The sequence below is a fragment of the Thermobia domestica genome, chromosome 18, assembly GCF_964235325.1.
Source record: "Thermobia domestica chromosome 18, izTheDome1.hap1.1, whole genome shotgun sequence".
NCBI classification, from domain to species: Eukaryota; Metazoa; Arthropoda; class Insecta; order Zygentoma; family Lepismatidae; genus Thermobia; species Thermobia domestica.
The window spans coordinates 43,855,664-43,878,781 of NC_137471.1; the positions used below are offsets into that span (position 1 = coordinate 43,855,664).

Below are 23,118 nucleotides of genomic sequence, written 5' to 3' on the forward strand. Positions count from 1 at the left end.
CTTCGTGGCTAAGCGGTTAGCGTACGCGCCTTTGGCGTGGGAGACCCGGGTTCGATTCCTGGCGGGAGCTCATGTGGTTCGGATTCCACGTTAATCAGTAAGTCCACGTCTCATATAGCCTTGCTGCTGAAAGGGACGTTAAACTCAAAATCAACTCAACTCAATGGAATTATATAGACAAGCAGCTCCTTGTGGTAGGATAAGGAAAGGGGGCGGATTCTCTGTGGTCGCCCAAGGGAACAAATGCATGCAATATTAGGTTTTTAATGTATGACATTACACCTATTTAGATGAGACTCTCTCTCTCTCTCTAAAAGAGGTCCCATGGAAAAGGCCAAGTAAACTTTTGATTTCTTTTAACCTCTAGAATAAGTTCCTCAAGGGAAAGGGTGCGATTTTTAAAACAATTGATATACTATCTTCGTTCTGGCGCCCCCTTCAACCACGCGCCCGGGGCACATGCCCCCTCTGCCCCCTAGTTGCGGCCCTGGAAGTAGAATATTTAACGTAATCGTGTCATTTTTCGGCTTCTGCGATATTTTCTTCCCTCCAAAAGCATTAGCTAGGACAAACGGAAAGTGTTCTTCAATTGTCCAGCTTCTATCACGTGCAGTGCCCACTCTAGCGACAAGAAAGAGGAGCAAAATACATGTGTCGTATGTGCCATGTTGTCACTGTATCAGGACAAATAATGCTAATTTTTTGTGTCGTATACGATACTGGGCGACCGAGGAAGTTAAATCTAGTGTTAAAAGTGGAAAAATGTAATGTCAATATAGAATAATATTTTTACTAAATATACTATAGCCCTACGCTTTCCATGGGGTCGAGGTGGCTCAGTACTATAGCGCTCACCTCTGGTGGGTAGGGGTCCTGGTTCAACCAAGCTGCCACTAAGTTGTATTAGTTTAACGTCACATGGACAGTGCTAAAGCAAATGGTCAAACAAATCACAGCATGAATTGCTTGATTGTTGTCAAATACAAGAATTCAATTCTCGAAAAGTAGCGAACACCTGTTCCATTTAATTAATTATCACAGTTTTGATATGAAAACTATTATGTTTTTGTCACGAACAAGTTCCTTACTATTGAAGATGGAAACAAGTCTTCTTTTTCTATTTTTTAAACAGATTTAGAAAGAAAATCCAGAAATAAAGATGAAAGAGCTAGTTGGTCTGGAATTGCAAACTGGTATATTGAGATTGAAGCTCGATATTGAGTTTTCTAAAAACGATTACCATCTTTCCTCTGCAGATGTGTTTGCTTTAACTTTCACTAACATAATAGATTATTATTTAAAGAAAGAAAAACAGACACAACGAGATTATATTTGTAGTGTTTAGGCTTTTCTGAGTGCAAATGCTCTTCCCCTCCCCTTCGTTGTTCATGATGGGGTTGCATCAGGCCGGTAGCCAGCCCAAAAATTTAGGGGGGGGGAGGCTGAAGTTTGGGAGGGCCCGACCCAACCATTTATAGTTCATCACCATATTATAGTGCATTTGCAAGTCTACCGTGAAAATTTTAGGGGGGCGAGATAAAATTTAGGGAGGCCCGGCCCCCCTAGACCCCCTGGATACGGGCCTGGGTAGCATACTTAAAATCGTGCCTTTTATGATTGGTTCTTTCTAGATAAAGGGGATGACAAATGATGTCATTGCACAGGGCGGCAAATTGTCTAGGGCCGGCCCTGTTTATACAAACCAAACACCTTTACGTGGTATACATTTGACACTGCTGAATGTAATATTTAATAATAAAACTTAATTTAAGTAAATTAAACTTATATTTCATACAAACTTGTAAAAAGCAAGGAAAATTCATTTAGACTTGTGAAGGAATTCAGTGGAGTCAAACCATTAAAGTTCAGTTCATTTGAAGGAGATGGCGTCAGTACTCCATACCAGGTTAAATGAAAGCTGTACGAATAATGACAACTCATTCTCAAATTAAGAATGGAATGTCCAAAGAAGAATGCTGGAACAGACGATTACTTAAACAATTTTCAGGTATCCTCAAAATGGCTGTTATGTCATTACAACTTGTATAAATTCATTAATAATACTGAACACTATAAAGTTACTCCTAGTGTTTGGATAGTTCTCCTTTTTAAATACGTGTTTTACTTGGTTTTATGGTTCAACATATATATATATATATATATATATATATATATATATATATATATATATATATATATATATATATATCTGTGTATTTTATTACCAAGATTCGATTTGATAACATGTCATCTTTTAATTGACTATAACTTGTGCAACAAAAAGAATTCTGATTTTAATGGAAATCATACGCAAAAATATGTCTGTATGTTTCCTTCCTGTGATAAGCATAATTTTGTGATATAAAATTTCTGCTTCTGTGTTTTAGGGTAGAAAACCTGTTAATAATACACGACCACTACTTAAGATACAAACATTGAATGGATCAATTCCTTTGCAACATGCAAACCATACAATGAACGGTACCAATAATATGGAAAAAGCAGCTGAAGAATGTAATAAGACATATCCTATTCCCAAAGGTAAGTAACAAATACTTTATTAGAATGGTGTAAGGGCCACAAGTAGGACAAGTGAGCGCGGCTCTGCATCGGGCGCAGCGGTTTGGAGGGCGCCATAGCAATGACAACAGCCTTAAACATAATTGTAACTCAAAGAAGTTTTAGTAAATTGAAATTTATTAGAAGAAGCACCATGGCGCAAAAAAGACTTTCAAACTTGAGTATGACTGCTATTGAGGACAGAAGAGTTTTGATTATCTTTCACGATAACATAATCAAGCCTTTCGTTGTCAGAAAAGAAAAAAATCCAAGGTTAGATATTTAAGACAGTTATTACTCTTGCACTAACCCTTTGGGGATCCTATGGTACAATTTGTACCATACGGGGTGTTTCATGGTACATTGCGTTATAACTATCCTATTTGAGCTTTTTCGTCCGGTTTTTTTTTTTCAAGTCCAGAGGCATTGTAAAAGACCTTACGTATGGTTTCACACCTTCCTGCGTCTAGACATATGAGGTGATGACGTCATAAGTCTAAAATTTATATTTTCGTGTAATACCTTTTTTTTTGGGGGGGGGGGTATGTAAAGTATTTTTGGCGGGCTTATTTTCGCACGTAGAAGATTGAAATTTTGCACAAACATGCAGTCCACCGAGTAGTATTTAACAGATTTTTTTTTTTTCAGATTTCTGCATTAAAACAGGGGGGGATCCAGAGGGTCAAAAAGTTGAAAAAAGGGATATTTTTACCAAAAATCCCGTTTTTCCTCATTTTCCCGCCTTAGATACATGATGGAGACAAGTTAATGGTACTGCCTGAAAGGCAGTTATTCTGAAGAGAATGATGTGCGACACAACGCCCTAGGGTAGTTAGGGAAGTGTCAAGGAATTTTTATCAAAATATGCTTCTGTATAGGGGAATTTTGGACATTTTCGGTATTATTTTTTGCGGGCTTATTTTTGCACCTAGAAGATTGAAATAGTGCAAAAACATTCAGCCCACCGAATAGTATTTACCAGATTTTTTCAGATCTCTGCGTTAAAACAGGGGGGTCCAGGGGGGATAAAAGTTGAAAAAGGGAAATTTTTACCAAAAAATCCCGTTCACGGGATTTTCCCGCCTTAGATCCATGATGGGGGCAAGTGAATGGTACCGCCTGAAAGGCAGTTCTATTCTAAAGAGAATGATGGGCGAAACATGACTCTAGGGTAATTAGGAATGTCTCAAAGAATGTTTAAAAATTTCCCTCTGTATACGGGAATATGGGACATTGTCGGTATTTTTTTTTTTTTTTGGCGGGCTTACTTTTGCACCTGGAAAATTGGAATTGTGCATAAACATTCAGCCCACCGAGTAGTATTTACAAGATTTTTTCAGATCTCTGGGTTAAAACAGGGGGGTCCAGGGGGGATAAAAGTTGAAAAAAGGGTATTTAGACCCAAAAAATCCCGTTTTTCCTCATTTTCCCGTCTTAGATACATGATGGAGACACGTGAGTCATACCGCCTGAAAGGCAGTTGTGTTCTGAAGATAATGATGGGCGAAACATGACCCTAGGGTAATTAGGGATGTCTCAGGAAATTTTTTACCTGAGATCATGGTGTTTTACGGTAATTTGGGGCATGGTGGGAATTCTTGATAAAATTTCTCCCGCCCTTGGTATTCAAGATAGAAACTTGAAATTTGGCACACACATTCAGTATACCAAGTACTATTTATCGGATTTTTTTTTAGATGGCTACGTTCACACAGGGCCGCTCCAGAGGGGCCCAAAGTGCGAGAAAAAAATTTTCCCTCCGAAATTTTCCCTTTGACATAATTTTCCCCGCTGCTGGTATATGGTATGAGCACGCAAGTGGTATCATTTGAAAGCCAGCTCCATTCTGAAGAGAATGAGGTATGAACCATGATCCTAGGATAAATAATGACGATGCAGTAGCTGCTTGACTGAAAGTCTAAAAATTAGCCCAAAAACCCCGGATCCCTTAAGGGCTAATGGTTTTATTTGTATTGGATGGAAAACTCTACGTATTTGTGAAATTATAATGATCTAGGCACTTTTCATTTTGTTTCATTAGTGGTACCCATCTTCAATACAAGTATGTGTAGGGTAGAATCGGACATAATCGGGTCGAAAATTGTTTTTATTTCTTTCCTAAGTTAAATATGTGAAAGAAATAGTTAGAATTTGTATTTTGATAATAAACTGATGTGTGGGTGATTAAAAACTCTTTTAACCACAATCGTTTGATTTCTGATGGATGCACTCGGTCGAAAAAGTGTAAAACGCTGTTTCAAGCCAGCCACTCTGAATAAGGTTTTTCTGGGTTTTCCTCATTCATCCCAGGTAAATGACGGGTAGGCAGTGGCGGATCCAGGATATGATCAAGGGAGGGGCTAAACCACAGTTTGCCGCTTTATTCAGAGTAAAGCAAGATTGAAACCCGTTTTATCCAGTATATACTTGAGCGTCAAGGGGGCTATAGTCCCTATAGCCCCTCCCTTGGATCCACGCCTGCGGGTAGGTACCTAACTTACGTGTAGGTCCCAGGCCGCTTCTTCCCTTTTCCCAGATCGTGTGCTCGCCGACGGACGTCATTCCTCAAACGTGACGGGCTAAATGGCAATAGATGCCGAAAGCCCAGAAATCTAACTCCTAAATCATTTAACGACAAACAACCGTATCATGCAGAGTTAAAACTGTTTTCACAAGAATATGCGGGTACACGGTTTGGTCGAATTGGTTGTACAAAACCGGGTACATATATAGAAAAAAATAAAAACGCACTGTTGTGTTATAAATAGATGATAAAGGAGTACATTATTGGTAGTCTATTTACTACACGAAACAAACCATCTATATATATCACACATTTCGAAACGAGTTGTTCTAAACCAAGACTACCAGGCAGTGCCCTACTTTATGGGGGGAAAGAAATTAGGTCCTCTCAAACAATACAAAATAACATGTTTGAAAACCTTAGATTAATCAGCAGAAAGTTTTTACCACATGTTGTACTTATGTATACTCGAAGAAATAAATATTTTCATTTTGACTTAGATAGAGGTTAGCTGAAGACCGTGAAATATGGAAGTTTCTCAGTTGCGGCAAGTCCAATAATGACAGAAGACTGATGAAGATGATGATGATACTGTTTTAAACTATATAGCTCGAAAATTCACCTAAAAGTTAAAACAATCGACTACATATTGCAAAAGACATCGCTTAAAATAGTTGCAATTCCATTGTGGTATTTATTTATTTATTTATTTTTTGTGTGCTTGGAGAGTTAAAAATCTACAGAGAATTTTGACTCCCATATTGTTTCAAAACATATAGGTTGAAAATTCACTTAAGTGCAGCACTAGGAAGGGGAGCGAGCGGGGCGCCCGCCCCGGGCGCTGATAACAAGAGGCGCCGAAGGAGCAAGGAGAAAGAAAAAGTGTTGGAAATGAGTAAAAGACGCGTCGTCGCCAAAAAGTAGAGACGCTCTATTAGATCAATATTGTTGTCGGTTTTCAATGAAATACGTAATTTCTTAAAAAATTGTTGCTCGCTCCACTCGCAATCCAAACGCTTCAATAAGAGCCACAACAAGTTTCTACTTATTACTTGAAGAAAGTTATTATTTATGATTTGTTAATGACCATGTGATATACAAGGTGGCGAGTAATCGCTTATAGTTTACGGCGGAGCATTTTCAAAATCAGAAAGGTCAAAGTCTGAAATACGTGTTCGCCGTTTTGATGGCGATGAATTTGCTTAGTTAATCACGCTTTTCTACACGGATTAATCATGACAATGAGAATGAAGGTATGAAAACGAGAAAAATGAAGAGAGATACCCAACCTGCTGTTTACGCGGGGAATATTAAAAAGTGAAAGTAAAGAAGGGGATATTAACGTTTCCCAACTTAAACAGTTGTAGAATAGGGACTTAAGAAGTCAGAACTCAACGAATTTCGTCTTTTTCAAACACTGATCACTACCAATGATTTATTTTTAAATTCCATTGACACATGAAATGCTTCCAATTTGAAAGATTTATTAAGATCATTTTTCCACCAACTTTTTGTATCGCCAGATTATTTTGTGCATATGTATCTAGTTGTGTGATATTTTTATATATTTACGTACATACAAAACAAATACACACATTCTTTATATATATATATATATATATATATATATATATATATATATATGTGTGTGTGTGTGTGTGTGTGTGTGTGTGTGTGTGTGCTAGTGTATTTCAATATGTTAACCCCTTTCTGCATGATTTTTTTCTTTTAGCGAAAAAAAAATAATCAGTATTGGAAATTCTCATATCGGAACTTGAAAAATGAATTAAAACTTGAATTTTAAATTTTTCACTTAATTCCGACGAGAAGTAAATAAGTGCCATATATGACACACTTACGACTCACAAAGAACATGCCAGATAACACCAAAATCTCTTATTCATACACGTCAATATCTCACACAGCAGACAAAACAGTCATTTGGTGCCTTCGATAAATCACACAAAAGCTAAAGTAAAAAAAAGGCATGTGTCATATATGGCACGGCAAGCGGTAAAGTGTTAATTAATAATAAATAACCTTAAATTAAGAACTTTTATTCATTAAGAAATTAAGTCATTACTATAATTTGAAACATAAGTTGTAGCAAACTATATTTTGGATTTTAACTACAAACATTAAACATATTCTTCACCTCCATCGATCAATATTGAGAAATTCACGAAGAAGGTTCCTTCTGAATTTCCGTTACATTTCACAAAATATTTTTATCGTAAAAAAATGAAATTGAAATGCTATTGATGTGATCATATACATAATAAAATTTTAAAAGTGTACAATTATTACTGGAAATTAATGCTGTCACTCATTTCTAACAATTTAAAAGCATATAGTTTCTATAAAATATATTTCACTAAAAAATCTGTTCTCCGGACAGTGGTATATTGTACAAATATACGGAATCCTCTTGCTTACTGTAGAAATCAGTATGGAGCATACGTTATCCATATCCTACATACGCAGTCCTTAGATGTTACATCATGCCGTTGCAGGATGTCTGACATCTAACAATTTCCCGTATGTCACATGCATATACTTATGTTACACTCTGCAGCTATATGTTATATACACGTCCATTTGTATGTGAGGTCCTGACAGCTTATATTGTTTCATATGGAAAGTACGTATGGATGGAACACTTATACAGAAAGTATTATAAGACATACGTTTTCAGTTATACGTCTGTTGTACGTTAAGTCGAAAAACTACAAGAATTACGCATATAGACTACTTTTTTAAGTACGCCACCTACATGTTTTTTCAGTGTGTAATTTCATTTCTTATCGATAGTATGAAACGTTGTAAATAGTAGTAATTTTCCATAACTGTTCTCCAAGTGGATCTGCATACAACCAAAGGTAGCTTTGTCAACTTTAACAAAAGTCCAAAATAGTCTAAGACTCTTGTAAATAGCTCTTATTTGTAAAAGAATACATAATGATCCGTTTTTCGTTGTTGCAATGATCTTTCCAAGCAGATTAATAAAAATACAGCGTAGCATAACAACAAAAGCTGCTTTTCTTATATGTTAAAAAAAAAAAAAAAAAAAAAAAGCTTGTTAAGATGAGTGTAGAGGTACCGAAATCTCCAGCTACGGCTCTGCTTAAATGATATTAATCTACACCTATTGTAGAAGTTATATCTTAAGACATTGACATTCCATTGTGTGTGTGTGTTTTATTTATTTATTTATTTATTTATTTATTTATTTTGATGCGACTGGGTTAGTCAAAAATTTCCGTAGATCCTTAACTCTCATACTATTTTAAAAGATATAAGTTGAAAAATCACTTAAGTGATATCAATCGACTCCAAATTGCGGAAGACATCTCTTAAGATAGTTTATATTCCATTGTGGTTATTTTTCTTTCATCTAACCAGGAAAGCCAATAATTCCCGTAAATGTTTCACCCCTGCCCCCCCACTATCTTAAAATATATAGGCTGAAAATTCACTTGAGTAACATCAATCTACTCCACATTTTTCTGTAGATTTGAAAACAGTGTGTGGGATGTGAGTAAAAGTTAACGAAGATATTTAACTCCCACCGCAAGGTCAAAGGAAAATCCAGAGTGGGATTGGAATTAGCAATGTGGAGCAAGGGTGCCGATTTCTCTGTAAATTTGGGGGTCCCATTCAGATGCAGAAGGTATGTATATGGAGATTTTAAGACAAATTGCACTCAAATCATGCCAAATATTGTATATGCATAAATATAATAGGAAGCCCCGGCGCCCTTGATGTGGAGTCGTTTGATATTATTTAAGAGGTTGTTTTAGATAGTACATTTTAAATAGTATAGAATTCAAAAATCACCATAGACTTTTGACTCTCCCGGCTAGATCAAAGGAAAATAGCATTGATGTGATCGCGATTTTTTAAAAGGGGGATGCCTTTTTGGAATGGGGAATCGATTGATATCATTTAAGTGAATTTTCAACCTATTTATTTTAAAACAGCATGGAGGTTAAAGATCTAAGGGAATCTTTGACTATCCGGCTAGATAAAAGAAAAATAATCATAATGGAAACGCAACTAAGATATATCTTCTGCAATATGCAGTCGATTAATATTGTAGAGCGAAAAATCCATGATATTAATTTAAAAACGACAACAATGGCCTTACAGCTATTCAAGCACGTCTTGTGAAATGTGGAGTAGATTTATATAATTTAAGTATATATTCAATCTATATACTTTGAAATGATAGATAGGTTAAAAATCCTCAGCGATTTCTTACCGGGGGATAAAAAATCTTCGTAGATTTTTTTTTATCAGAGGGTCAAAAATTTCCAGTAATTTTACATTCTCCGGCATTGTTTTTTTCACGATGCAGATTTTTCCTTTGATACCGGCAAAAACATTTTCTTAAAAGTATCATCGGAGAGATGCTAATAGTTTTCTTTTGACAAACATTTGAGAAGCAAAGAGTTTTTTTTTTCTTATTGAGATTAATACTTATGGTAAACACATTTTTGAGTTGTGTATATTTTGTTAGTGCGATTTTCGCAATGTAATAGAAGTTAAATAGACGTTCAAACACGATATATCTCAACACACCTTTTATTCAGGTACTGAGAGACCAAAACTTCTGGTCTTTCTCTGGCTGTATGGTTAGCGTATATGTCTTAGGATCAGGGAACCAGGATTCGATTTTTAGAGGGAGCTCATGCGTTTCGGATTCCATGTTAAGCTGTAGGTTCACGTTTCAGATAGCCTCGCTGCTAAAAGGGATACTTAACTTAATTCAGCCAACCAAACCAAAACTTTTGATCAATTGCTGTACAATTATAGTTTGGTTGTCAGTGCCCAAACTAAGATCTGTATTTTATATCTTTTTTATGAAACGTTTTAAAATTTCCAATAAATTTGTGTTTTCTTTTCAGGGACCTTGACGAAGTTCTTTTGGAAGAACTTGACAGTAGAAGATGAAATCTTTGAAAATGAGAGGGTAAAGTAATATTTATCCATGTAATACATACATTAATTTATAAATTATTCTTGATAAAATCATTTGTTAAAATGTTTAAGTTTTAAAACTAATTCATTTCTGGCTTCGGAATTGAATATGTAATAACGATGCCATTTAACAGATGCTGTCATGAACTTCTTTACGGATACTAATCCATAATTTGCGTGATTAAATACTTATTTCCCTACAAGTGAATTTCTTGTTTAGAATAACAATTCAATAATCTGAAGAAATAAACCCAACATGATTCAAACGGTTGAAGTAATGATGGAATAGTATCTCATAAAGTAATAATTATTAAATATATTTAATTAATCCTATGTACTTTATTTTGCAGTGTTTTGTAGAGTGTGTGGCTACAAAATTGAATCTAGTAAGTACTATTTTAATTAATTTATTTATTTAGATTTCGAAATATTGAAAGTTTGTTTCGCGACGAATCTGTGTGGTTCCGTGCGGTCCGGTTAATGTAGTATTTATACATCAAAGTCGGCGTTAAGGAGTTATGGTCGGCAGGACGGGATTCTAATTCAGTTGGTTGGTTGTTTTAGAACGTTCCGGGTATCGTGCTAGAAAGTCCTTTTTCTTATTTAGTTTAATGTAGGGTGTTAACACATCTGATACTGTTATTTCTGGCATTTTAAAGCAGAGTTTACATCCTCTTAATATTAAGTATCTCCCTAATTTACTGAAGGTGTTGGTCTGCTAATCAATGTAAATTCTTACAGGTAATAGAAAACAAAGCTAACCCTAATCATGTGTTCAAGACACATGTTCACACAGTAGAACTTTATTATCATCGAAAGTTATGTATGTGCAAATTTCATTGAACACTGTCTATAAAATAACAGAGGAAGCATGTACTGTAATATCCAATTTCATACTTTTACGTTTATATTTATGACTCGAATTGGAGGAGTGTCAACAATCAGATAAAGACATTTGAACACATAACAACAGTCCGTTAATAGGAAATCCAAAAATAGAAATTGGCTGGTTCCAGTGAATAACCGGGTAAGTCGACTTTTCTTTTTTTATTTTTGAAAATTGAAATATTACAGGTATAGTCTTCTTTTGGTGGGTTCTGCATTGTGTAGAACTGACTAAGATGAATTCTTAAAATTGAGAAAGTTACAGCATTTTGCATAACCAGTTATGTCAAAATTAACTGCTGTAAAATTTATCTTTAAACTGCTCTCCTGTAAAATTTACTTTCCACGACTTAGCCGGTTATTCACTGCAACCAGCGAATTAGAGCATATAGGTTTTAGTGATTACAGTCGAAATATTGGTTTGGGTTTCATTAAATATCCACTATATGTACACATGGATATTCTGCTAAAGACAATTATTGATGTCGAACAAATGTCCATAAAACATTCTTAACTAGTGATTAATACGTCACATAGTTGTCCATTAAACAAACAAACAAACAAACAAAAAAAAATCATTGAACATACAAGTGTCCTTGTTGCTGCCTAGATTAAATAATTGAAGTTTTCACTGGAATGTAGGTAATAATTACTTGCAAAATTAAGGTCAGTATGATATATGTACGCACATTATGTCATTCAAAATGTCATTCATTTTTCACTTTATGTATTTGGGATGGAACTATTTGTATTATCTTCCTTATGGCTGTTGTTTGATTGGTTGGTCAATTGTTTTGGAGTTTAGTATTCATTTACAACATCAAGGATTACGAGACAATAACTCAGAGCTCAACACGGGATTCGAATCATTGAGCTACCATAGGGAATAGAATCTTGGTTTTCCGCATCAAGTCATTTATCTACCAAGGAGCTCAAGCGCATTTGAAATTCTGTTAATTTTAATTCAGGTTAACGCGTTATTTACAATTGTTCGTTAAGAATTTTTTCCTAGTTTTATTTACATTATTTATACGATTAATGATTTTTGATAATTATTTAAATTGTAATTGTTACAGCTTAAAGACGGAAATCTCAATATTGACGTAGTGAAAGAAACATTGGAAACTATAGGAAAACACCTCAAACGCCCAATGGGCAAAGCGACATTCGATATATTACCTGGAAATCCATCTTTTAACGTAACTGAGGAGCTCAGCAAGTTTAATGCTTGCACTTCCCAAGGTAAGTAATATCAAAATTCCTGTCAGGGAAAATAATGTAGTTTCTTTCTTTCTTTTTTCTTTAAATGTGAAAAGTACTCACATATAGCCATTAATATAAATTATTGTAACCAGCTTGGAAATTATTTATGTGCATGTTAACCTCCTCAGTGGATTTGTACGGTACAATATACTTTACTTCGAACTCAGGTATGATTTAGGGACACTTATTGATTTAATTGAGATAAAATTATAATTATTGGTCAGCAATATTTATTTTGGACCCTTAAGGCACTTTATAATGAAAATTTTAAAAAATATATACATCTACATATATTTTTCAAAATGTACACTATAATGTACATTTTCCCTGTAGCATTTGTATATAGCCTAGTACACATAAAATGACAAATTTCAGAATAGTGTACTAGATTTTCAAGTACCGGTATGAAAAAGCGTACCATAGAAAGGTCTCTTATGTGATTACACACCATAAGAAATCACTTTTGATGGAATTCATAGAAACTTTTTTTTTGGGGGGGGGGGGGTTAGAAACAAGTGTACTTGGTACTTTGACAAAGAAAGTGAGACCTGGATTTTCCATATGTCTGATATTTGCAACGGGTTGGTTCATCCTGACTATCATGATGTTTAATAAAATGAAAGAATTTTATAGTATCAGTAGTGATGAGTATCCGCCGCTGCTAATTTAAATTTTTTGATTTTTATTATTATTTTTTTTATGGAAGTAAGTAAAAGAACCGGAAGGATTATTTAAGTTAGCAAATTTTATTTACACTGAGAAAAATTATTGAGAAATAAAAGAAAAAGATTATATTGAAATAACGTAAATTTTGTAATTAAAAAATATTTTATATGAGTATAAGATGTCCTCTCACCCACATGACTCTGAATTCTCCTCTCTTCTTTGGCTGCTTCCGTCCTCCCCCTTTTGCCAGCCTGTATCCTCCTTATATCCCTCGTGTTTATTACACTTTAATTATGTTTCTAATAATTAAGAAGTCTCTCTTGTCCCTTAGGCAAGATTGTTTTCTTTAAAAAAAAAACATTTTAATAGTTTTTCTTAGTACATATTAGATTATTTTATCCATTTTTTTCTTACAAAATTTGTTTTCCAACACAATGAGTAGGAGGATGGTCTCTACTTTCTCCACTTTTACACTTCGTCAGTGAACTTAGTGGTGGACAGACACTGTGTGCCTGGGTTTTCTAAGGGGTTTTCCGTTTCCTTCTGCTTTTCATTCGACCATTTCCTCCATTTCTTATCATCACTGTCTCCTTTAACCTAGCCAGCATAATCGTGGGATGTAAAACTGAAAGATTTAACTTTTTCATCTTTACCTGCGTTTGCAACAACAACAACAATAATAATAATAATAATAATAATAATAATAATAATAATAATAATAATAATAATAATAATAATAATAATAATAATAATAATAATAATAATAATAATAATAAACACTGCACTGAGTAGAACTTCTATAGGTAAAATGTACAGTATACTGTACATGGTTTTTCTTAAATACGTTTTAACGCAAATAAAAATAATGTGAATGTTATTTGGCATATACCATTCAAAATTAGTCTTCTGCAGTGCACAAACCAGCAATTCTTTATTTTCATCATCCCTGAACACATAAATTGGGTCCGCGGTGGCTCAGTGGTAGAGGACTTGGACTTCTGTTGCATGGGGTCCCGGGTTCAAACCCTGCTCCCGCCATGTGAACTTTGTGGTGGACAAACATCGTGTGTGTGGGTTTCCTCGGGGTTCTCCCGTTTCCTACCACTTTCTTCATTCAACAATTTCATTCATTTCTCATCTTCACCGACTCTTTTAGCCTAACCGACATAAGCGTGGGACGTAAAACAAAAAAAATCATTTCACTTTTCATTTTCAATAGAAACAGTTTTAAAAGACAAGGAAAGCACATTTTTCACAAAGTACAGACAGTGCCACATTAGTAGTTCAATGATTGACCAACAAGTAGCAACACTGTCTATGCAAAATCTTCAATGAACACCGAGTAGGTATTGCAATTAAATCAGCACAAATTCATTTGAGTGACTGTTGGGCGGTTTTTCTTTGTTAAAACTAATAGTTGAAAGCAGTGCTTAAAGTGAGCCCGTATGAGCCGGTTATGCATCCGAAAGTTAGAAAATCAGCTGGTATGGCATACCGGTAAAAATAATTGATTTAAATTGTAATATAAAAAAAAAAAAAATACACATAGAAATGAGTACGACGTTAGCATTGAGTCAAAAAATATGTTTGTAATATCAAATACTTCGTTGCTGCTGCTTCAAAAGAAATAACAGTTTCCTATCACCCTATTCATTGGCAGAATTTGTGCTTTTGGTCTTTTCAACATTTGTGCGAGCAACTCCAACCCCGTCCCCCACACTAAAAAAAAAAAAAAAAAAAAAAAAAAAAAAAAAAAATTAACTACCATACCTTCCGCTTAAATTTTTAAATCAGGATCTGCCTTTGGGATTGACAGGACTTTTTTTTTAAATTCAAAATTTTAACATTGACGGGATTGACCACTAGACCAGAAGAATCTTTTGAAAATGGAAATGAGATTGGGAAGCTAATAGATACTAGAGACGAGACAAGAGTGCCTACAAAGCCTTGAAAAACAGATGAAAAAGCATATGGACATATATGTGTTTTCTTGTTTTAATCCAATTAAAGGCCGCGTTGGATCACTATGTTATTGTAAATGCGATGTTTAAACAAACGTACCATCCCTGTTCTTTCACATTTAGATCGCCGATATGTTCAAGCAAAATCTTAGGAAAGCAAAATCGTTTTATAAATATTTCTGTTAGGCTGATGATAGTGGGGAGTAAAAAATTTACTATATTAGTCCTCCCTTTCTCTCTCTCTGTCTCTCTTTCTATAGACTTTTCATGTCAAAAACGGTGCAAAAATTTCAGGAATAGCTATACTCTTTAGCGTTCTGTCAAAATTGCTGCTCTAAGTGGTCATATTTGTTCCATACCGTCATCTCATCTGATGTCACTTTAAGCACTGGTTGAAAGCTATGTACAGCACACTGTACATTTTCCTTCAATGAGTGTGAAAAGAAAACGCAAATTTTCCTCGGAGGAGGTTAAAACACAGTGGAATAGCCTAGTTGCAAACCTAGTAGTGATAGCATATTTCCCCAGATCATGCAAATTTTCGTAGTTTGTTGCAGCTACGGTTTTCCACAGCTGGATTTTGGTGTTTACTTTCATTGCAGATTTCACAGATTTCATTAACGTGAAGGTTGGCACATACTTGGCGTAACAGCTAACATGTAAAAGTTATCAGATATCACTATTTTTGATTCCCTGTGATTAAGTGCAACCGTTCTCGTCTTTGAGATCAGAGGTTCCGTGCCTATCATATAAAATTTCGTTCCTGAACAGAAAACTCCAAATGTACAAAGACCTCTCGCTAGGTTAAAGACTAGTGTGCGCGCCTTTGTGTAGAGAGTCCACGGTTGGACTCCTGGTGAGACTTGAAAAATCAGACCGTATTACCGCGGCTCGGATTCCACCCTTAACTGTAGGTCCAAATCTCATATAGGCCGGATGCTGAAATAGGCCGCAAAATTCCAATCCAAATGAACCAATGCAAAACGTCCCTGATTTCACGATTAGTGGTTACTCTTGAGTATTTAAACTCAACTTGAATCAGCTTAGCTATGGCGTTAACGGCGAAGCAATGCAGAGCATCTTTTCGTCTGAACCTATTTTGGCAATCCTTTGTTTCTGCGTCAAATACTGTTCGTATACATTTTCACGATAATGAGATCAATCAAATAAGCAATAATTCTACGACAAAAAGCATCTGTGGTTAACGTAGATAAATACAACGGAAAATAATAAAATTTTCACTATATTACTTCTAGCGATAAAATGAAATGTGAATGAGAAATAAAAGGAAGAATGGGAATTATAAAAGAAGCATTTAGGAAAAAGAGAAATATATTTTCTCAGTCTTTGGGTAGAAAGTTACAAAAAGGACATTAAATATTTCGTGTGAACTACAAAGCAGAGGGGACACTATGCAAAAGCGACGAAAAGTAATTGGAAATTTTCGAAATGTAAATAGTAGGGAAAAAGTGAAGAAAATTATGAATCAATGAAACCAATGAAAAAAGTGTTGGAAATAGTAGGAGAGAAAAGAACAATATTACATAAAACTATAAAGCGGAAAAGAAACCGGTGGGCGGAAAGAATCTGTATCTGAAGGAAGATGACAGAAGGTATCGAAGAAAAAAAAAAAAAAAAGGAAAGTGCAGGCTAAAGAGGCTACCATTTTTGGAGAGTATTAAAACAGAAAAGTGTCACGTCATGATAAAGAGATTAGCTGTTAACTCAATTACATGGAAGCTTTTCAGTTTGCCGGCAAATGATTCGAAGTGATGGAAGAATACACACACATGATGATGATGATAACCGAAGACATGATGGTAGAATATCTGTGATTCAACCCTTTATTTTTACATTCTATTAGATACCTAGTAAGACATTTCTTTCTCAAATAATGTCCAACGAAATTATTTCTTTTCCTCTTTTTAGCTCTCTCTCATAATCTGATTGAACCTCTAATTAGCCAGCATTTCCTCTTGTATTTTCTTGCTGTAATAAAATTCAAGAGGGTAAGCAAAGAATCTATTTTGGTTTAGAAATTGTATTTGAATTATCCATAAACATACATTTACTCATCAGTGATTTTTAGTTAAAGCAAAGGAAAAAGATGAAAATGACATGCTAATCATTGATTTGAAATACAATTTTAGCCCTACTTGTCCATCATATCATAATACTGCGTAGTCTTGAAAGCATTTATTCCCAAAGAATTTTAGCAGTACTGAATTTGAGGGGAAAAACCCCCTAAAATAATGTAGGGATAGTGCTTAACACTGTAAGAGAATTTAATCTGGGAGTGGATTAGTATTGCAATTTTATAAGTGAAATTTGGGATGACAATAAATAAGGCACGCTAAATTCGTTAATGGAAAAGATCCAAGAGACACAAGTAAGTTAAAGGATTTACTATAGCTCAGCCACAAGGTGTGAAACACAATCCTGCAACAGGGTTTTTAGTTTCATGTATTTCTGGTGTCCACTTGACAAATACTCAAATCTGAACCTCTAGTATGGTTGTTCATTTCTACCTCCTTCACGACACCATGAAAGAGCTATGTTCTTTGAGAATGGTGATGGTTTCTAGTCAGTATGACAACTCTGTCATAAAAGTGGTATGAGTTTATGGTTGGCCTCACGTCTTTGATGAAGGTGCCTTCTCTAGAATTATCCTTCTTGTTTCTTCAATGTGAAAAGTGTCTCTCGTGATCCCTGTCCAGTAGTTTTTTCTAAGTTACTTTTCTGTTTCTTCTGAGCTGTTCACATTTCTTGTTCACATCAACATGAAATTGTAAGAATTGAAAAAGAGGAAGAAAAGAGTTATGGCGAGATAATCATGACTGAGATTGTTTTCAAGAAGCAAACAGAAACTAGAAAGGAAAAGATCAAGAACTTAGCAATTTGAGAAAGGTGGAAGTTTCTTGTGCTTTTATAGATTGATGATTCAGTACATGAAGATTGCGTGCAGGTAGAATCCAAAATAGGCTTAATGCTTCGTTATGATATAATTCCGCTACAGAACATACTCATTCTTTTTTTAAATTAAAGCCTCGAATATCTGAAGGGAATTGAACTGGCTTTACTAGAACCAAAAATAATTTATTCAGAGCAGTTGTCTGAGTAGTAATAGGGTTGATAAATTAAGTCGAATGAAGTTCTAGTGAATTTTACATTATGTTAGAAGGAGATGGAGTATGCACAAACAAGGCCATCGTTCTTCTTTCGCCTTTCCTTCTTAACTTCTATAATCATGACAATGGAATTATTGCACCGATAAAAGAAGTTAATGCACGAATAAGAGAGTCGATTTGAACAGCAGTGTGGAAAGAGAGAAATATTAGAATTCAACTTCATTTAACCAAAAGAATGGAAAGGAATTCTTATTTGGAAACGGTTGAGAAAAAGACTGATTTTAAGGTGAGGTGATTTTGAGTTTAACTTTCCATTCACCAGCAAGGCTGACTTGGACCTACTGATTAACTGGAATCCGAACCACATAAGCTCCCGCCGGGAATCAAACCCGGATCTCCCACGCTAAAGGCGCGTACACTAACCGCTTAGCCACGAATGAGCTCTGAGTAATTTTAAGGGAAAATAAACGAATACGAGATGTTATGGAATAGGTCATGTCAATGTCCCTGTTACATCACATAATTTTATAGCTTGAAACCTGCTATTAGCATTTGCTCTTTCACAAAGCGTTGTGACACCTACATAAATAGTATTACGAATCTATGGAAAAGTACTAACGTCTGAAAAAGTTAATTGTATTTATATGTTTTACATTTCTCCTTTAACTGTTTCATCTTTCTTTTTATTTTGCACTTTAGATTTAAACATTTTACTATAATGCATTTCAAGTGTACATAGTACTGTAATATCAAATTGGGCTCTATTACTCTACCATTTTATTTTATGTTATTGTTGATACCTGGAACAAGCATTAAAAATCTAGATTATCCTTTGACTTCTGAGATGTTAGAAGTTAAATATTTAAGAAATACGTTTCTTTTTTGCAGAAGGCACAGAAAAATGTGAGAAGGGATACAATATTGCAAAATGTTTTTATAATAAAATGGCGGTAAGTAAATAGCTTTCATATCTTATTTTTAGTATTTAAGACCAATGGTTAAAAACTTCTAAGATGGCTTTACTTTTATTTTCAACTCGTTTGACTATGTAATAAAATCGTTATTAAACAAAAGATACAGTTCTTAAATTGTTTATTGCAGTAAATTGAGGGCTCAAAAATAGCAACCACACATGCACCAACTATTAGTTTCGGCACTACATAAGATTCACTACTGTCTGTGTTCAAACTGAAATTTTACTCGCATCTGTGAAGAACGACCCTGCGTGGTTAAAGAGAAAAGTTCATAGAATAAGTTGACACAATAAAGTAAAAAATTATCATGTTGACAAACAAGTCGTTGGTATTCTAGAGGCCTCAGTTTATTTATCCTCAGCGCCAGAACCGTGTTTAACATTTTGCCGGCTGATGCTTTTAAAAGAAAAACAAAAGCCCTCTCAATAACCACGGCCGTGCTCTTAGGTTAGTGTTTTCGGCTCCAGAACGAATTTCATTTTGATTTTTTTTTAATCTTACAATCAGGGTTTCCCAGAAGGAAATTTCACCATTTTTTCTCTAACACAGTATGTTAGACTTAGTAAAAAAAAAAAATTATGTAGAGGTACAGAGAGATCAGCCACCAATAATACCGTGTCAGATCGAAAATGAAATGAAATCTTTCAATTTAATATCCTACGATTATGCCCTTTAGGCTAAGGGAAATGATGATTAGGGCAAGCTAATGATGATAGAATAATTGATGGAATGAGAATGGAGGAGGATACAGAAGTACCCCGAGAAAACTTACAGACACGAAAACTTACTAAGAAATGACTGCTAATAATAAGAAAATACTTCTCCTCATGATGCTGGGGGGAAAAGTAGAGGAAGCATTCTATGTTGTCAATCAGGATGGGAACAGGACTTTGAAATGAAATGAAATCTTTGAGTTTTACGTCCCACGGTTATGCCGGTTAGGCTAAAGGAGACGGTGATGATGAGTAATGAATGAAAATGGTGAAATGAAGAAAGTGGGAGGAAACGCAAGAACCACGAGAAAACCCACGCATACGGTGTTTGTCCACCACAAAGTTCACTTGGCGGGGGCTGGGATCGAACCCGGGACCCCAAGCACCAGAGGTGAACGTTCTACCACTGAGCCACCGCGGTCCCCCCGGAACAGGACTTTATCATACATTGTACCGTGAAGTGTGTACAGAGGACTACGTTCATATGTCAAAACCATCATTTGATGATGAACTTCTCGAGATAATACGGGCAGATATTACAAGGATTGACACACCAATGAGAACAATTATTACTCCAAAAGGGAAGCTAGCTAAATGAATATTTTCACACATCTTCATACCTCGACCATTTCTTTCATAATCATTCATTTTCATCCCAATCATGATAACGATGATCCTTCCTTTAACTTAAATTAAAGCTAAAGGAAGGATCCTTTAGCCTAAAGGAAATAACCATGAGACATTAAAGTAGAAATTTAATTTCATTTTATTTTGTTTTGATAGATAAATTAGTTACTTAAAGGGGATAATTTACCATACAATTACTATAAGCATACGTTTATGCTTTGTTTCCTGCCTTGAATTTTAATGTTCCTTTAACCTCGAGGCTATGTGAGACGTGAACTTACACCTTTATGTAGAATCCCAAGAATATGAAATCCAATCCCATAGGGAATTGAACCCTGGTCTGTGCGATAACTATATATTCAATGTTTCGCGTGCTATGTAGATGAGGATAGAAATCAAAATAATAATAATAATAATAATATAATAATAATAATAATAATAATAATAATAATAATAATAATAATAATAATAATAATAATAATAATAATAATAAATAGAATAATTTACTTGATAAACAACGCATTTTGGTAATGCAACATGCATTTTCTTTTCATTAGTGAGTTTTTTGGTGGTATAATATTCTATTTTTCTCATTATATTTGTAGGAATTATACAAGAAGTTTTTGCAGAACAATAAAGGAAAACATCACAACTTCGGCAGGCATTTCACTACACCATCTCCTTAACAAGGTAAAATCAACTAGATCTTCTCAGTCTCAAGGAGCAAAGGTCTTCAAACAGTTATGGGATCGCTTATAAGTCCCATGACAAATATGCATTTGAAAGGAATTTACTGCGAAAGGAATTTACTATTTATTTACTACGAAACTAAGAAATTATTATAACTTGTATAACACCATTAAGTTAGTTACCTAAATCAACCTTTCAATTCACAAATTACATTTTTTAAGCACAGAAGAATATATTACATCAAGAATGTTGTTAGATGATAATATATCAGATTCAGATATAAAGCGTTCTTTTACATATTCTCATGAGATCCTTATGTGCTTAAGCCTTAGGGAAAAGATGACCGCTTGAAGGGGTGCCGCTATGTGCTTAAAAGATATTCGTAGGAGCAAAGCAAAAACATTTATAATATCGTTTCGTGACAGTATGGTGGCATCTTTTCTCTCTAAGGCTAGTTTTAGACGGAAACATTGTAACCATATGGTCCAGCTCATCGAATATTAATGAAGAAAATTTTAACTTTTTAAGTGAACCTCGTATAAAAGCACTTTTAAGAATTTTTCTCTCAGCAAACAGACGAATATGCATATGTATGTGTGCGTTGCGTCTGCGACGGAAGTCTTGGTGGACCCTCTCTTTTCTCCAAATACGGTGCTAAAATTCGGCACAGGGAGCAAACTTTGTCTCCAAAAATTCCTGCCTATAGGTTGTCATAGTTATTTTTAGCTCTGACATCAACAGTTTGCATCGCAAGCCTCTCTGTTGAGTAGAAACACGAAGAGGCGGGGAGAAAAGCCAAACCAGTTTGACGATTGTTTCTGGTGTGACAACATCATGTAATCAAGGAGTCAGCTCCGGATGAGCAGACGAACAACAGTGCGCGAACTATGTTAAAAATGTAATGCATACAATTACAGTGTTTAGCACACAATGAAAAAAAAAAAAAAAACTTTAAGACCACCCAAAAGAGGATGAAATGGAAAGTAAGGGAATTCACCCCCAACCTTAAGGACATCCCCCTGGAACTGCCAGAAATCATTTTTCTCCAGCATCAAAGTGAGTGAAAAGTGACAGTGCGAAATTGCGGAAACTAACGATGTAGTGAAGTTCAACCGGTAGCCCGCGACTACCGCCTTCCGCGATTGTAGTAAGAATAATTGAGTCAAGTGTTAAATTTTATAATATTCAATTATTTAAATCGAAGTGCCAAAATGTAATGTAACATGAGTTTGTGCAGTTTCAGTGTTGTTTATTAAAGTGAAAAGTGAAATTTCGCATATCCTTTATCAAAATAATTATCACGGTATAAATTTATATTTTTTAGTTTAAGAGATAACTTAATTTACTTTCCTTTCCAGCATGAATAACTAATGCCTATGCAACATAATAATTTTTGCATTATTAAATTGTATCGGCATTGAGAATACGATTAGAATCAGCTTTTATGTCAAAACCGTGTTGTCCATTGGTTATGTGGTCGGCTTTGGTAAAAAGTCCGAACTGCTATTGAAGTCTAAAGGAGACGTCCAAAACATAGAGAATCAAATCCCGGTCTATTGTAAATGCCTAAGCCCTCCTAGGGAACTGCAGGACACGAACCACATACACTCATAAAATGGCTTAGCCCGAACAGGATCGAACCCTGATACAGTAATAGAATGGCTGTTCCTTCACAGGGACTTGAGCCACTACTCTCATAGCATTTATCGTGGCATTTTTCGTAGCAGTTGTGCTGCCAAAAATCTCGTTCTATGGCATCAAAAGTATATGGTGCTTTTACACGGTAGCATTTTGATAAGCATCTTGTCGTGACGTAGCAAACAAGTTACTGGAAAAGAACGCAGTTATGGCTCCGAAACTAAAAATAGAGATTTCAATAGCTATTTCTTCTAAAGCCCTTTGTCGCATATGCTTATTATGATACAAATGACTTTTAACTTTGTGCAGACAAGGATGTTCCTCATGTTTTTCAATCAGCTTAATAATAGCATTCCTACTCCAACTCATTTTTCTTTGCTACAATTCAATTTCTCACACAAAATAAAGAGCATGGATATTTGGCACAAAATCCTTCGCTCCCTTTTAACACATCACGGCGCTGCAATCGGACCAGAAATGCTGGGGAAAATGCTGCGAAATAGAACAGGT

The 23,118-nt window shown here is 35.0% G+C and overlaps 1 protein-coding gene across 1 annotated transcript in view; it reads left to right on the forward strand.

The window, feature by feature from the left end:
• The window catches only part of LOC145675734 (uncharacterized), a 29,461-nt gene extending 8,488 nt beyond the window's left edge, over nucleotides 1-20,973 (forward strand). Inside the window, exons 2-7 of the mRNA XM_081746363.1 lie at nucleotides 2,388-2,541; nucleotides 9,991-10,055; nucleotides 10,414-10,449; nucleotides 12,025-12,190; nucleotides 18,855-18,916; nucleotides 20,886-20,973. Coding sequence (XP_081602489.1) covers nucleotides 2,388-2,541; nucleotides 9,991-10,055; nucleotides 10,414-10,449; nucleotides 12,025-12,190; nucleotides 18,855-18,916; nucleotides 20,886-20,966 — 564 coding nt within the window. The 3' untranslated portion in view covers nucleotides 20,967-20,973. The remainder of the gene's footprint in view (nucleotides 1-2,387; nucleotides 2,542-9,990; nucleotides 10,056-10,413; nucleotides 10,450-12,024; nucleotides 12,191-18,854; nucleotides 18,917-20,885) is intronic.
• Nucleotides 20,974-23,118: the final 2,145 nt, after the last annotated feature.